This window comes from Podarcis bocagei, assembly GCF_964188305.1.
Source record: "Podarcis bocagei genome assembly, chromosome: 2".
In the NCBI taxonomy this organism is placed as follows: domain Eukaryota; kingdom Metazoa; phylum Chordata; class Lepidosauria; order Squamata; family Lacertidae; genus Podarcis; species Podarcis bocagei.
The window spans coordinates 94,164,015-94,179,423 of NC_138126.1; the positions used below are offsets into that span (position 1 = coordinate 94,164,015).

A 15,409-nucleotide genomic window follows, 5' to 3' on the forward strand; every position below is an offset into this window, starting at 1 on the left:
TGAACTACTGAACAGAGAAACTAAGCAAATATTCAGTTTCCTACAGAGGTGACTCCTTTCCATTACAATGCAATTGGCTGCTGATTCCTGGCAAGCTTTGGCAGGTTTCTACAGCAAGTAGGCTTTGAGTTAGTTCTGTCTCGCCGTTCCCAGGCAGAAGTTATCATGAGGACAACTGCGGGGGGGGGGGGAGAGGAGGAGGAATCTTGCAGCATTCAAGTATTCTCACACATCCACCACACACACACACACACAAAACCAAACCAAGAAACGTCCCGTGCAGCAGCCTACAATTTCTACTACTGTTTTATAACCTTTTAAAGCCTTCGTGACGATCTGCTTCTCACTCAGAAATGGTTTAAAAGATCTTAAACTGAGAAACGTGTCTGTACCGTGTTCCGTTCCCCTTGACAGGAGATTATTAACTCAGTGGGAGAAACAAAAACTTGCTTGTTAGAGGGCACAAACATGACAAGAGTGCTGCTGCTCGATAGCTCAGATGCTGAGGTAACATCAAATAAAAGAGTAGATGGAAACACATGAACTGTAGCTTCAGGCTGAAGTAATATCAGGTGCATCTCTACACCCGCAGGGCTCGACTCCTACACTTTTAAGTCCCTCCCATTGAAACAGCCTCCTTCAGTTTCACTTAATCAAGCAGCAAACAGGTACTTCTCTCTCAACACTGACAGCAACAGTTTAACAACTCGGAACATCTTGGACCTCGGATCCCAAACTCACAGGTGAGTGGACTTTAAAACCAGCAACCAAAAAAAACAAGAGATTTAAAAGGAAAAGCCACCAACTAACTGAAGGAATGTTTAGCCAAGTTGTTAGCCTGTGCTTGTGTTTTACTGTCCTCTCAAGAAAGGCAACTCCTCTACGAGCAGGTGCATTTATTTAGCAGGTTTAAATTAAAAAGCAAAAAAATACTATTTTACTCACTACCTAAAAAGAATCTTGTTTTTTGTACTACTATGACAGTCTTGAGGTTGAAAGCTTGAGGTTGAAAGCATGCTTTATTTTCAAGTTAAAAGTAGATATTTTAGGTTCCTTGCTTAACTTATTATGTTCAGCTTATTATGTTGTGTTCTATTGGAGTATTTACTTCTAATAAATAAAAAAGGGGGGGCTATTTCCAAGGTTTCTAACTTTTACTCAGATAGAATTCAACTGCTACATTTGTCCTAGTTCAGCCTTCAGTTAATGGAAATACTTATTTTATATACAGAGGTGGACCAAGGAGGAAAAAAACATAGTTTGAGAATGAATTTACACTTGTCTATTAGACATTCAAAAATGATTAAGGGTTTACTCTTATTAGCGCAAAATGGTTTTAAGCTATTTTTAAAGAATTTTATTTTTAATATTGGGACCAGATGTTTGCTACACAGATATATCTGAATCTTAATGACTCTTCCTCACAGTCCATCTTGACCTCTATAGCATGTCTGTCCTTTTGTTGTCCTCTATCATGCACAAATTGATATTTTTGCAAGAGTAGATATTTTAGTTTTAAAGATTAAAAGCCCAGAAGGGAAGAGAAGTCAACCACTGTAAAATCTAAAGTGAAATAAAACTCAGAAGTCTTGTTCTTGCAAAACGCTGGATAGGTGACAATGGCATGATCTTGAGTTATGCAATAATGCCACATCACAATATTTTAATCACAGCATGCCCTTCAAAATGCTCCACCCCAGTGAGGACTCGTCAGCCAGATCAATATCACCAAAAAGAATGCTGCAACAGCAGCCAAGCGTGTGCATATTAATGTTCTTCAAAAATGGTTGCGCAGCCATTCATAGCATTGAACTATTAAGCAAGATAATTACACCATTGTCTGCAATAAAAAAAATAAATTGGAGCTGTCCCTTTGTATTTTTAAAAAAGTAAGCCACTACACAGAAGGATAAGGCAACAATTACATTTATTCACTGAAAAATATTCCTCATTTTATGTGACCTGTAATAAGCCATATATTGCTGGTTTTGCCTCTTTAAAGAAACAAAAAATAATTTACAGACAAATGAAACTGCGTACTTTTTTCTGGTGGTGTTGATCTTTGCTGAAATTGCTGGGTTCAATGATAATAGTAAAGGACAGCCTAGCTTAGCACAATATGAAAGAAACTGCAACCAGGAGGGTATCAGTACAGCTCAGGAAATATCTTTTTACACCTATCCGAAAGCCACCAAGTGGCGTTTTGCAGTGCACAGTGATTTGCCTTGCAAAAACAACTGCAGTTTGCTTCAGAAACCTCCCCACAAAATTCTAATAAACTTCCCTATGTCCAATTAAATGTGTACAGTAATAGGAATGCTTTTTGCTGCGATTCTAAACATAATGTAAATAAATCCTAACCATCTAAGTAAACAAAGTTACTTTGTATCCAGTGTTTCCCATTACCACTTGGAACAACCGATGAAGCCAATACTTCCAGAAATAAGTTTGGTTACTGAATTTTCTGAGTTGGAATGATATACCTCAATCTAGTCTGGGAAACTCAGATATAAGGGAGCATACTTTTCCTCTAAAAACAACTTTTCCTGCAAATAAAAATAAAAATCCAGGATTGCTTTTAATGCACTTTAGCAAACATATATAGTTCCATACTGCTTTCTGCTTCTCACGGAGAGATCATACAGTGCAAATGTTAATTTATTAAAATGTGAGTCTACGTCCATAAAATAATACAGCATTCTGAACACTAGGAAAATGAATAAATATATTTATCTAGCAATATCAATATTGTGCTTATATAACATATTTGTATAATTCAAACAGTCAAAGTCTATTAACTTGGTAATCCTGGGGAATAGTTTGTTGTGACAACAGTAACTTAAAGCATTATTTGCTCTGGGACTTACAGGCTAGCACAAAGATATAACTGGTACAAACTGAACTCACCAAGTATGTTACAGTACTATCTAAATAAAGCTGTGCATGTATAGAAACAAAATAATTAAATTCATTAACTCTGTGACACGCTTATTTGAATTTAGAATTTTCCCAAACTGTGATTCTATTTTGTTTGTATTTCTATGGGTGGGATCCAATGTTTTCCTACCAGCAGCCACTCACACACTAAATGGCTGTTTCTGAAACAGATGGAATTTAAGTTTGTTGGACCTGCTGATAAACAGATAAAAATCCCTCTTGAGCATCCTTTAAGTAGTCCTTTGGATCCCAGACTCCGTCAGAAATCACTAAAATTTGTCCCTTAGTGCTTTACAAAGACTAAACGGTGTGCTTTTCTTTTAATAATCTAAACCAATGCTAAATCCATGCATTATTAGTTGAATAATGTAATAAAAATACAAAGAAAATAAATAATCTAAAATGCTATATATCTCTTATTATTTTAAACAAAAACTCAACTGCTTATATAATTACCTGCTGAAGAGTCATGTCACACCTTCATGGCATGAGCTTTTTATCAGATATATGAAGCTGCCTTCTATGTAAATCTAATGAGATTAAAGACGAAAGCTCAAACTGTAATAAAATTGTTTATTTTGACATGCTATTGGTCTCTTGTTTTTATCATTACTTACAGTCCCCTCATTTGAATATTTTCCCATTAATTCATTTAATGTTTTAATTTAATTTCTAATTCAAACAGCAATGTAAGCAAGGTTTGGTTTTTAAAAAAATAAATAAAAATAAAAAGCCATCAGACTTCCCTATTAAACTAACAAGTGGTATTAGTGTAGTTTCGGGTAACTCAAGATACTGTATGTGGTTTTGCAACAGTCATCATTTTGATAATGGTGCTTACAGTTCATGATGAAATCATCACTTTTTAGATCTTTGCCATAACACATCCTATAAAATCATGAGAACATGACTCTGAGAGATTCTCACGCCTTCAGAATCAGCGAACATAATGGAACAAGTCAATACAAGCCCGTCTGACTTATCTGCCGAGAAAATCACCAGCCTGTATTAAAAGTATCCACTTGTTTCTGTTTCTAAGGGAAAGCAAGTTGATCGTGCCCCTATAAATCAGTGGATGCTTGACTCAGATTTATACCTGGCCATACGGGAACAGAGACACACATACTTATAAGTAGCTATGCAGCAAAGAATGCAAGGTCATTTCAACAGCAACACACTCAAACTTTAGAAGAAGAAATTTGGGAGAGTGCGCTCTTCTAAGCATTCAGAATTTGGCTTGTTGTAGTGTGTTGAAAGTTACTCACACTAGTTAGTACTTAAATATTTGTTTAGGCTGTTTAAAAGCTTGTTTGCTCTATAGCAGAGCTAGGTCAGCTCTCCAGGATGGAGTCAATCCTACTCCACCCTACTTCTCCCCATCAAGGAATCTCTTCCTCTTTCCCCAACAGGCTGGACTGGATTGCACTCAAGCTTCTACTATTACCAAGCACCGCCCTCCCTCCTCCTTGTCTCCTCCACCTACAGTTCTCTCTCTCACTTTGCTTTCATCTTTCCCTGTCACATCCTAAGTGGATGTTCCACCACTGTTGTTTGAATGCGTTCTCTCTAATTAATCCAACAGGAATTTCAGGTAGTAGGCACCCCTGAACTTCAGGCTAGTTAATTAGAGCTCTACCTACAGACATGTGTGCTTTCCCTGAGGATAATCATGTTTGCAAAGGCATCTAAGAGTCTTCTACATTAGCTTCACTTCTCATGCTTGTAATTCATGAATATAGGTGAGCTTCACTTCTCATGCTTGTAATTCATGAATATAGGTGAGCAATGAGACTGTCAAGTTTGCTGAGGGTGCCATGTTATGCAGGATGGTGAAATCTAAAGCAGATGATGAATAACTCTCCATTGTGAGTGAAGGGGCAACAAAATGGCAAATGAAATTCAATGTGAGTGCAAAGTAATGCACACTAGGGCAAGAGTCCTAGATTCACCCATAAACCAATGTGGTCTTAATTGGTTATGACTAACCCCCCCCCCCAAAAAAAAAAAACCAAACAAACTGGTATTTAGGTGGACAACTCACTGAAAATTGTTAACTCAATAAGCAGTAATAGAGAAAAAAATGAATTATAAATGTTAGGATAAGGAATTGAAATTACAACATTGGTAGTCTAATTCTTTGATATATAATTTATTTCACACAGTGTATAGTTGGTTTATGGAATTCACTGCCACAGGATGAGGTAATGGCTTCTAACTTAGGTTGGTTTACAAATTTGTAGGACAGGTCAAATAATGACTCTTAGATGACAGCTCTAGAGACCTTCATGTTCACAAGACAGTAAACCTAAAAATACCAGATGCCAGAGACATGAAACAGAAAATAGTCATCAGCATCATGCCCTCCTCATAGGCTTCCAAGTTGGAAATTGACTTTTTTGTTTGAACCAGAAGGTTTCTCACAATGTGCATTTGAATAAAGCATTTGACATATGTATTTGTTTCAGTTCTCAAATTCTAATATTACAATTTCTGTTTTGCAGTTTCCTGTTGCGTGCTGTTTTGTTCTGATGTCTCCAGAAGAAATGGCTTCAAATAATTATTTTTGAGAGTCTCCTCAAAGTTAGGAGTAAATCTGGAAAACTTAAGATATCAACCACATTTTATAAATTAGGGCAAGGAAAACAAAAAAGTCTAATCATTGAAACAGAAAGATGAGCCTTCTCAAAGAACGTAAGCCAAAAAAACCTCATTACATCCCAAGGCCTCCAGGAAAACCATTCAAGTACAAGTGTTTTCAATGCCCTTTCACCTGCAATGAGAAATCACATCTCTTCAACCACATGAAGTATGGGCTCTGCAAAAACTCAATTACTTTAGTGTCTGAGCAGGATCGGGTTATCAAGTGTCCAAAGTCAAATTCCTTGGAGCCTAAGCAGATCAATCAGGCGGAACCTGGAGCGAAACCAACCTCCTCTAAACCCCTCTCAAATCTTGAATCTAAACCTCAATGTGCTTTCCCCAAAGATGATGCCAAGGAAAACATGGAGGTTCAAAACCAAGCAACAGGTAAATTAGTAAATGGGCAAACACCATCAATTCAGAAGGAATTAACTCTTGTCGGTCATGAAGAAGAAAATACAGCTAACACACAGCCTGGTCTTGAAGGCATTGTAAGACCTTCTGCCTTTGTCCCAGTAGGAGAACATCGTCACAGTAAAGACAGCATTGAGCTATCTCAGTTGGCGTCTCTTTCTGATTCAAACAAAGGCCCTTCAATCCACACAAAGTCAGCATTTCATGCTCCAAACAACCCATGGAAAACAGCGTCCACACTTATTGCACCAGAATTTACTCATAAAATTCCACCTACAAAAGGTTTCCCTTCCATTCCACCTTATATGCAGCCTATAATTCCCGAGTATTCACCTTCATTGTATGAGCATGGATTGGCCATTTATGCACCTTACTTTCTTCCTGGAAACTCTCATGAGTGTGAAAGTTCAGTGCTCTCTGTCTACAGCTCTCAAGATCAGAGACATTTTCTTCCTCACCCTGGACCACTTCCTAAACCAATAAATCCAGCAGCTTATGAACACTACCGTTTATTCCAGCAGTATCATCCTAATCCCCCAGTACCATACGGACTTTGTAGACCAACAGAATCAGCATTTTACAGGCTACCACACATTACAGGTCTTAACAGAGACTCTAGTTCTCATTTAATGGAAGAAACAACCTTGCTATATCCAGCTTCTTCAAGCCCTGTCAGGTTACAGTCACTGAATTCTCACAAAAAAACAGATGATTTGGAAAAAGAAAGCCCTATGCTACATGCCAAAAGTCATTCCAAAGAAGAACAAAATGAGAGAGAGAATGCAAAAATGAGCCCCCGTGCTGGAAGTGCAGCCACAGGGTCCCCAGGCAGACCCAGCCCAACAAACTTCACTCAGACAAGTCAAGGTTGTGAAGGCTTATTTGACCTTTCTAGCAGGTCTTCATCTATAAACAAGTACAATCAAACTGAAGAAAACGGCACGGCGTTCAGACCTGTGAGGAAAAGTACGGATGAATCCACTCAGCCTCTTACAAAGGAGGATAGAGGAAACACACCCAGGAGGTAGATATATAAAGTTTTTTATATATATATAAATATAAAGATATTTCTAATCTGTGTGGGGTTTCTTCAAAACACTAAAGAGAGAGCAAGCAAACATGCCCTTAGGTTACATCACACAAGGACTCCCGGGACAGTTTTTATTACATGTCAAACTTGTAAACCCAAGGCAGGTAGGACATATGCAGGTGGCAAGCAGTACAAGCCTAGCCATGTCTACTCAGAAGTAAGTCCTATCAAATTGAATGAGACTTATGTTTAGCCCCACTACCTGCAAGTAAATATAACTGAATTCAGTAAGGCTTACTTCTGAGTAAACTTTGTTAGGATTGCCTTATCAGCTTAGAGTAGGTTGTGAGAAACATTTGACCCTCCAAATGGTGCTGAACTACAATTCCATTCAGTCCCAGCAAGTATGGCCAATAGCCAGAGGTGATGGGTTCAGCAACATCTGGGAGGGGCAAAGGTTCCCTACAGCTGGGTTGGTTTTTTTAAAAAAAATGGAAGTGGACAAAGGGTGGATGAAATATGCTTGGAGATTACACCATTATAGTGGTTATTCAGAATTATAGTAAAATGATATTTGCTTTATTAATTTTTATACTTATCATTGTTGTGTTTAACATCTCTGCTGTTTTTCCTATTTGAATCTGAATGTTGCTATTCACAACCTAATGTTATGCACTTTAACTCAGAACCAAGTTCCACTGAACTAAACGGGGCTGATTCCTGAGTCAAGAATGCATAGTATAGCCTTAGATTATTGTTTTTCAGGTAGAGGAAGACATTCATCTATTGAATGTGATTAAAAAAACGATTAAAATTCTGTAATAATAAAATGGAGACCTATTAAAATGATAAAATACCAAGCAGGAAGAAACCAAGACAGTAGCACAAAGTAACCCATGTCGAAGCAACATACCAGGCAGAAAAAATAAAGCCATAGGCATGGCAAATGTAATTCTTCTTATTGTTGAAGGGGACTGAGCTAATCTCCTAAGGGAATGAGTTCAAGAGCTACAACAGCAAAGGCCTGCTTATGTCCCTAACATCTGCATTCATGACAGTGGTGGGATATAGAGGAAGACCTCTGCTGTTGATCTCAGTGGGAAGGCCATTTAATATGAAATAAGCCTTTTTGCTTTCCCATGCAACAAGACTGAAGGATGTGGTGAGCTCTCTCTCATTATTTTCCCAATCTTTAAAGAAGGACAGAAGGTAATGGTCTCCTGATATGGTACAACATAGTGAACTGCCAATTTTGCACACTTTACTCTTCTCTGTTTGCACACACGAGGATCAAATCATGATTGGCACCATCGTATTACAGTCTAACCATGGGTTATGGTTTGTTTCACTTCAATAAATCACAACCAGAAAGCCCAAGAACAAACCTTGGCTACAGATGATGGTCTCTTTGGACAGAACAAACCAAAATCCCTGGTCCAAATGTAACACTAAGCCAGGAGTCATTGTCTGTTTCTCCTGTGCACTAACAGAGAGAAGCAAAGTGGATGAGATTGACATATACACAGTCAATCATTAACTATGGTTTAAAATGATGTGCAGACTGGACCACTGCAGCAACCTGCCAGCTTTCCAATAAACACTAACATTTATTATTTTATTTTACTTTTGAATTTATATCCAGACTAGACCTCCGAGGCAGAGAAGTGTAACAAACTTGATCTTATAAGTCCTGTGATGGATCAGCCTGGGACCATTTTCATTACAGAAGGATGGTCAAATGGGTTAATGTCACTCTTAAACAGCTGTTTGTATTGCAATATAAAATACTTGTAGAGCACACAATTTATTGTGCCCTGCTCTCAGAGACCTCAAACATTGTTGATATTTCCTTCTCAATATGTTCCAGGAGAATAGGTTGGCTGCAACAAATTATTTTAATTTATCGCAGTAAAAATGTAAGAATTGCTTGTCTATACAGAGATTTAAAACTAGGTTTCTGACATGCAAACCAAACTTTACTCACTGTAACAAATTTACTCCATAGCACAATTTCTTCTGATACCTTTTAAATCAATTCATTGCATTGCTTTTACTGCCACAGTATGTAAATCAAAATATCATACTAGTCCTACATCAGATTTTAATTACATAATGGAATTTTTCAATTATTTTTCTTTTCTTTTCTTCCCCAGTAGTGATGTCACTAATGAAAATGAAAATATACAGCATGAAAGTAATGAGAACGATGACCCTCTATCCAATTCTGATGACGACACAGGGATAGTACCACTTAATCTTTCCAAGAAGCCAGATGCAAATGTTGTTAATGAACATATGTACAAAAACGGTCTCCATGTGGAAAACCAAAACTTTATGGAACTTCAGGAAATGCCTCTGAATCTCTCCGTAAAAGACAACTGCAACATAAAACAACCCCTCCAGAGGTCATCATATGAAGCTGAAGACAGTGGACCTCAAAAAACTGAAAATGGACATTTGGAAGCTGAGGACTGCAGCCCTAAGGATCATATGGAGAAAGGTTCTTGTGATAAGGTCCCTACCGTGATGCAGAGGAAAGAAGTTCAGGAAGTTAGGACAATTGACCATTGTGATGAGCAGAAACAAACTGCAGCTGTTGCTCTTTGTCAGTTAGCTGCCTATAGTCCTAGTAAAGTCCAAATAGAGACTGAACAGAAAAGTAATCAGGACAGCAATTCTCAGTATACAGATTCAGCTCCTGAACCATCAGATACTCAGGACTGTCACAGTAGTCAAAAAGGAAAAGGACAAAAAAGGACCAATCAAAGACAAGTGGCAAAACTGCAACAAGGAACAAAGCGAGTACAAACAAATGACTGCAGTAGGGTATTTACTCTGAGAAAAAGAACCAGAGTATCGTAATACTTCACGTTTAATCTACTACCAACTACATACAAGAGCAGTTGACAAGCACGCTGTCCACCAGGAAGCAAAGACAAGTTTCCAGTAACAATTCCTATTTTTCCAATCAGGCAGACTCATTTGATCCATATAGGTTGAAACATGTAAATATAAACTGTTCTTAATTTTGTATTTATGTTTTAAAGCATCCTGAATATTTTCTGACTGTATCCTGATTTTTTGAGTGAACGTTTAAAAGTAAACTGAAGCTAATGATATGTTTCTAAAATGCACTATGGTGGAATGACTTTTACATCCACCTTTATTACCAAAGGTGTAAACTATAAAATTAAGAATATCTTATCCATGACATTGGAGTATCATACGTTGCTTGTGACTCACATAATGTTCTCAAATCTTTTTAGTTTAGTTTTTGTTATTCAACATGCTTTTGTTGATTATTCTATAATTTAACTAATTGTGACAATTTCCATTTGCTTTTAAAGCTTAGTAGTTGCTGAGTTCTGGACCTGGAAGTCTTCATATTAATTCTTGCTAACATACAGATTTGCGTCAGTTTTATCCAAAATCAAACAGCACAAAGCAAAGATGCCATCCACGAATCAAAATCTAAGCTGTGCTGTCATGTCTTTTTATAATCCTGCTGTAAATCCTTCTTAATCTAGTGTGTAGAAATGTGTGAAGCAATGTTGGACAGCACTAATACACTATCCTAAAACTCATTTGTCAGTTCAGCAATACCTACAATAGTTTGATTTCACTGATGTTACAGATAACATTATTCATGGACACATTATTTGTGAAGAACAAGCGGGGTTCAAAGAAGGACACTGTACCATTGATCAACATTCTACTCTGAAACATACTAAAAAAAATACACTAAGAATATTATGAATAATCTTTATGAAGCCTTTATTGATCTTTCTGCTGCATTCAACTCTATTAATTGAAATAGACTGTGGGAGAAATTTCAAATTTCCAATATTGACTGCAGACTTCTGCTATTCATCCAAGAACTATAAAGCAGCACAAAAATGAGGGTCAGAGCAGGTTTAAATGGTGCTATGCCTTCAAAACATTGCAGGGAGTCAAGCAAGGTTGTATTCTGGCTCCCGATCTTTTTAGCTATTATATTAATGATCTGGTACCATATTTAACCAGTAAAAACTGCCCCTCTTCAGTAATTAGGAACAGAAATATCTCAATCATGATGTATGCAGATGATTTAGTGCTCTTCTCTCTTTCCCGATTGAGCCTCAAAATTCTCTTGCAGGTGTTCAGCACATACTGCAAATAAGAAAGTCTATTTATAAGAAAGCCTATCTATAAATTACTCTAAAACAAGATTATGATTCTTGGCTAATAGAGTCCTAGGTATAAATGATATTTAGATCTTCCAGCTATAGAACAAATTTACTCATTAAGAGTGTACTCTTTAGTGAAGCCCTCTTTTGGAAATATCTTCTTGGAGGCAGAAAAATATTGGGTCACTGATGAAGTTCTGTTACGACAAGGGAGAGCAGCTGATTGAAACTGCCCTAAAGATATTTAGTAGCAAAGTTTTTACTCAAATGCTCTATGGCATTGAAATCTGGGGCTCTGATTCAAACTCCATTAAAGCTTTGGAAACAGTGCAGAATACGGTATATTTTTTTCAGAAGCTATACACTCTAGCATCAGAAATATCAGCAGCTGTTCTTCATACCAAACTCAGGTAGCCAACAATCAAGGCAAGAGCAGATTGCGCTCAACTAAAAGATTATTAAAGGAACTGCTACTATGCCAACGTAGCATTTTCCTGCTCAGTTCTGTTATGGAATTGGGTGATAACCAACACTGGAAAGCAGCATGTCAAGTTGTTTTAGACTATTATTACTTTCCAGAACTGGGCTCTGTGCTGACCCTGAATAAGAGCTAACTAAAGGATTAGCTCCTCTGCACAGAATCTAGAAGGCACCTGCAACTAATTAGAAACACCAGATTCCACCCCCCACCCCCCGGTATCCACTCCTGAGAACAGAGCACCAAACTCTCACCAGTTTCCTTAAGAGAAGCCTATATTGAGCTGTGTTTCCAAGTCATGTTTCCTGTATGCAGATTTCATATCTGTGGTCAACCTTAGGTGGGAGACATCACTCATTATCTGTTAGCCTGCCCCTTATACAGAAACCAAAGAGATCGCTTTCTGAAACCTTTGTTTACACAAGCAACGGGGAACATTGCGGCAGAAATGGTTTGGCTTCTTTCAAGTGAGAATAATAGCTTTCTAACACAGAGAGTGTTAGAGTGCACAGAGAGTGCAGCACTGGCTGCAAAACAAATCAGGAAAAAGGTTAGATAAAATAGCTACATGTTGTGCTGATTTGGAGGTTTAAACTGAAATCAAGCTAGATTTAAGCTTGTTGGTGTCTCTGGTATCTTCTTTCTCTCTCTTACAACACAGATGTTGACATATTATGGATATATGTTCTGTATTGTTTTAGTAATACTATTGCTACAAGGTTGTTATGGCCTTTGGCTAGAACAGTAAGCTTATGAACTAGAATTGATGTTACTGGCATTACAGCATTGCAACTGAACTGTAATCTTAATTAATTAATTAATTAATTAATTAATTAGTTTACTATTTGTACCTCACTCATATGACTGGGATGCCATGCAGCCTTTGCACATCTTTAACAAACGGATTACTTAAACCACACCTTAAATTAAACTAATTCAAATCTTGAGGTTGGGATTTTCAAAGGAGTTTGAAATGACAGAGGTGGAGTGATGCTCCCACACAAATGCTTTCATTTCCTTAGACACCAAGCACCTGCTGAACACAAGACCAAGGGGATATTTATTTTAGTTCATATAAGAAAGTACACTGTGGTGAAGGAGTTATTTCTGTACTTTGCATCCATACTAATTTGTAAGCAATGAAATAATGGCATGCTAAGCGGGAGGGGGGGGGCTGTTTTGCAAACCAGGTGAGAGCAATTTTCTATTTCATGAGTTTTACCATGACAACTTTTCTAATCTTGCAGTAAAATGCTTTGTATTATACTTGCAAATTAAAATAAAAGTGTTTACATCACCTTTGTTTTACTATGTGTTTTGTGATCAAAAACAAAATCCAAAACGAGACTACAAAAAAGAAAGCTTACATTTGTTCAAGTATAGAAATATTGCACATCTTCTTGTAGTTTATTGCACATTCTTATACGCACAAACACACATTTTCAAAATTTATTTAGTCATTGAAAAGGCCCTCTTGCACATTCTCACTAAACTGACATCTAACTTCACTGGACACAGAGTCCACTTGCAGATTTAAATAACCAGGCAGTTCGTATTGGAGCAGACATCCTTCAGGTATCCTGGTCCAAAGCCAATGAGGGCTATGAAGGTCAATACCAGCATTTGAATTGGGTTTGGAAACCAACTGGTATCTAATGTAACTGTTGTTAGCAAGGGAACCACATGCTCCTTATACACTGCTCACTGTGGACTAACTGCCTTTTTCAAATACATTCCAAAGGAAGCACTCACAAAGAATACTGCAGCGTATCAAAGGCATTGCTGGCGGGGGGGGGGGGGGAGGTAACAGACTCTGGCAATACTAGAATATGGGAGAAGGAAACAAGATCCAAAAAGTACAGCAAGTTTGTACAGTGGACGGTTGGGTTGCGAACGTGATCCTTGCAGGATGCACGTTTGCAACTCGCAGCGGTGCGTCTGCACACGCACAGGTTGCGATTCAGCACTTCTGCGCATAGCACGATTTAGCATTTCTATGCATGCGCAACCCCCGAAACCCAGAAGTAACCCGTTCGGGTCCATAACCCGAAAAAACACAACCTGAAGCGTCTGTAACCCGAGGTATGACTGTAATCCTGTGAAATAGCAGGAGATAAAAGCAAAGTCAGCAATATAAGGGGGGGAGGGGAGAAAGATACTAAGGAAAGAAAAATATACTTGCTAGTCTGTAAGAAATTCTCAAGACCAGAAGCTGACAAAAGTCTATCAAATCTTTCATGCATTTGATTGTGCTTATTACCTTGTATTGTACAAGTCATCTATTTTGTTTTGCTTTTGTTAAGCAGTATAGATAGGACCTAGTTAAATGACAAGATACTTACCATCTGAGAGCCGGGAGGGAAGTAACAACCCTCTTCTTCCTAATTCCGCCAGAGCCAAGCATCCACCATGCCAAGCATTATCAGTTTCCTGGAAACTATAATTTTAGAAAACGTAAGGATTGCATTCAAACTAATTTTTCTGAATTTAATAAGATGATATATTATTGTCTGAAAGCTGGTTGTACACAGTAATTGCATGCTTTCAAAAGCATGACAATAGCAACTAAATATTTCAGGCATCAAACAGTAACAGTAATATATTAAATTTTCCCCTAACTGCAAAACAATTTCTCCCAAACTGATTCTTTTGACCCCCGTTTTAAAAATGTGCAACCCAAGCCTAAGCACTTTTATACTGAGAAATAATCCCCATTATGTTCAATGGGTAAAGGTAAAGGGACCCCTGACCGTTAGGTACAGTCGCGGACGACTCTGGGGTTGCGGCACTCATCTTGCTTTACTGGCCTAGGGAGTCGGCGTACAACTTCCGGGTCATGTGGCCAGCATGACTAAGCAGCTTCTGGCGAAACCAGAGCAGCGCATGGAAATTCCGTTTACCCTCCCGCCGGAGCGGTACCTATTTAACTACTTGCACTTCGTGCTTTGGAACTGCTAGGCTGGCAGGAGCAGGGACTGAGCAACAGGAGCACACCCCATTGTGGGGATTTGAACCGCCGACCTTCTGATCGGCAAGCCCTAGGCTCTGTGGTTTAACCCACAGCGCAACCCTTTCAATGGGACTTTCAACTAAAATTAATATTCAAGGGATAGCAAACTTATTTATTTAATATATTTTATTTATTTATGCAATTTTTAAACATCAGAAACCAATGTAAAGGATATTCTTATTTCCATTCTTCATGCCCATGTTTTTTTTTAAAAGCTAGTGTTTTCAATGAGAGTTTCCACTCCTTAACTCATATACATCTGCTATAATTATTGTATCCATATCCTCCTTACTACACCAGAGCTAGATGTAGTTCACTGCAGTTTGCATGGTATTTGGAAAACATTCTACACAATGTAAAGTGGTACCTGAAGCAATCTAAGACAGATCCAACTACATCATCAGCCAGCTCTTTTGGTAGCCTTCCAGTCAGTCTCCCGATCCTGCAAAAAGCAGTAATTCATGAAGGCTTAGATTCAACAATGCACAAATTGTTATTGGTCACATGCTACAATGAAGCTGGTATCATCCTGTGCATTCTTTTAGACCTTCCAGAGTTCTAGGAACAGAACTTGTGGCCCCTCTAATCTTGCAGGTTCTTGTTTACACAGCTTTTTGGGTGGTCCTAATAAAGATTTTGCCCAACTGTGGAGTTCTTTCCTCATAGACCAGCATGATTACTTTTGCTTTTTTATGTACCTTGAATAATACACTATTTAGCCATTCAAGGAGGAA

General features: G+C 38.0%; 2 protein-coding genes across 6 annotated transcripts in view; one reads left to right on the forward strand and one right to left on the reverse strand.

Annotated features, from left to right (window-relative positions):
- Positions 1–15,409, reverse strand: part of TBCD (tubulin folding cofactor D) — a 126,608-nt gene that overhangs the window by 81,120 nt on the left and 30,079 nt on the right. For all 4 annotated transcript variants that reach the window (XM_081183814.1, XM_081183817.1, XM_081183816.1 and 1 more), the window contains exons 13-14: positions 15,043–15,117; positions 14,008–14,102 (exon numbers count right to left, since the gene is read on the reverse strand). In XM_081183814.1, the coding sequence (XP_081039940.1) occupies positions 14,008–14,102; positions 15,043–15,117 (170 nt within the window). The remainder of the gene's footprint in view (positions 1–14,007; positions 14,103–15,042; positions 15,118–15,409) is intronic.
- ZNF750 (zinc finger protein 750) lies at positions 537–12,962 on the forward strand. 2 transcript variants are annotated; one of them, XM_081183830.1, is made up of 3 exons: positions 537–743; positions 5,439–7,015; positions 9,178–12,962. In XM_081183830.1, the coding sequence occupies exons 2-3, from the start codon at positions 5,610–5,612 to the stop codon at positions 9,881–9,883; spliced, it is 2,112 nt and encodes a 703-aa protein (XP_081039956.1). In that variant the 5' UTR covers positions 537–743; positions 5,439–5,609; the 3' UTR covers positions 9,884–12,962. The 2 variants fall into 2 exon arrangements, with proteins under 2 accessions (XP_081039956.1, XP_081039955.1); XM_081183829.1 differs by having other exon boundaries at positions 550–743; positions 9,175–12,962.

Coding starts and splice junctions, on each gene's coding strand:
- ZNF750 (XM_081183829.1), top strand. CDS start 5,610: ATGAGCCTTCTCAAAGAACGTAAGCCAAAAAAACCTCATTACATCCCA. Junction 7,016..9,174: donor AGAGGAAACACACCCAGGAG/GTAGATATATAA, acceptor TTTCTTCCCCAG/TAGTGATGTCACTAATGAAA.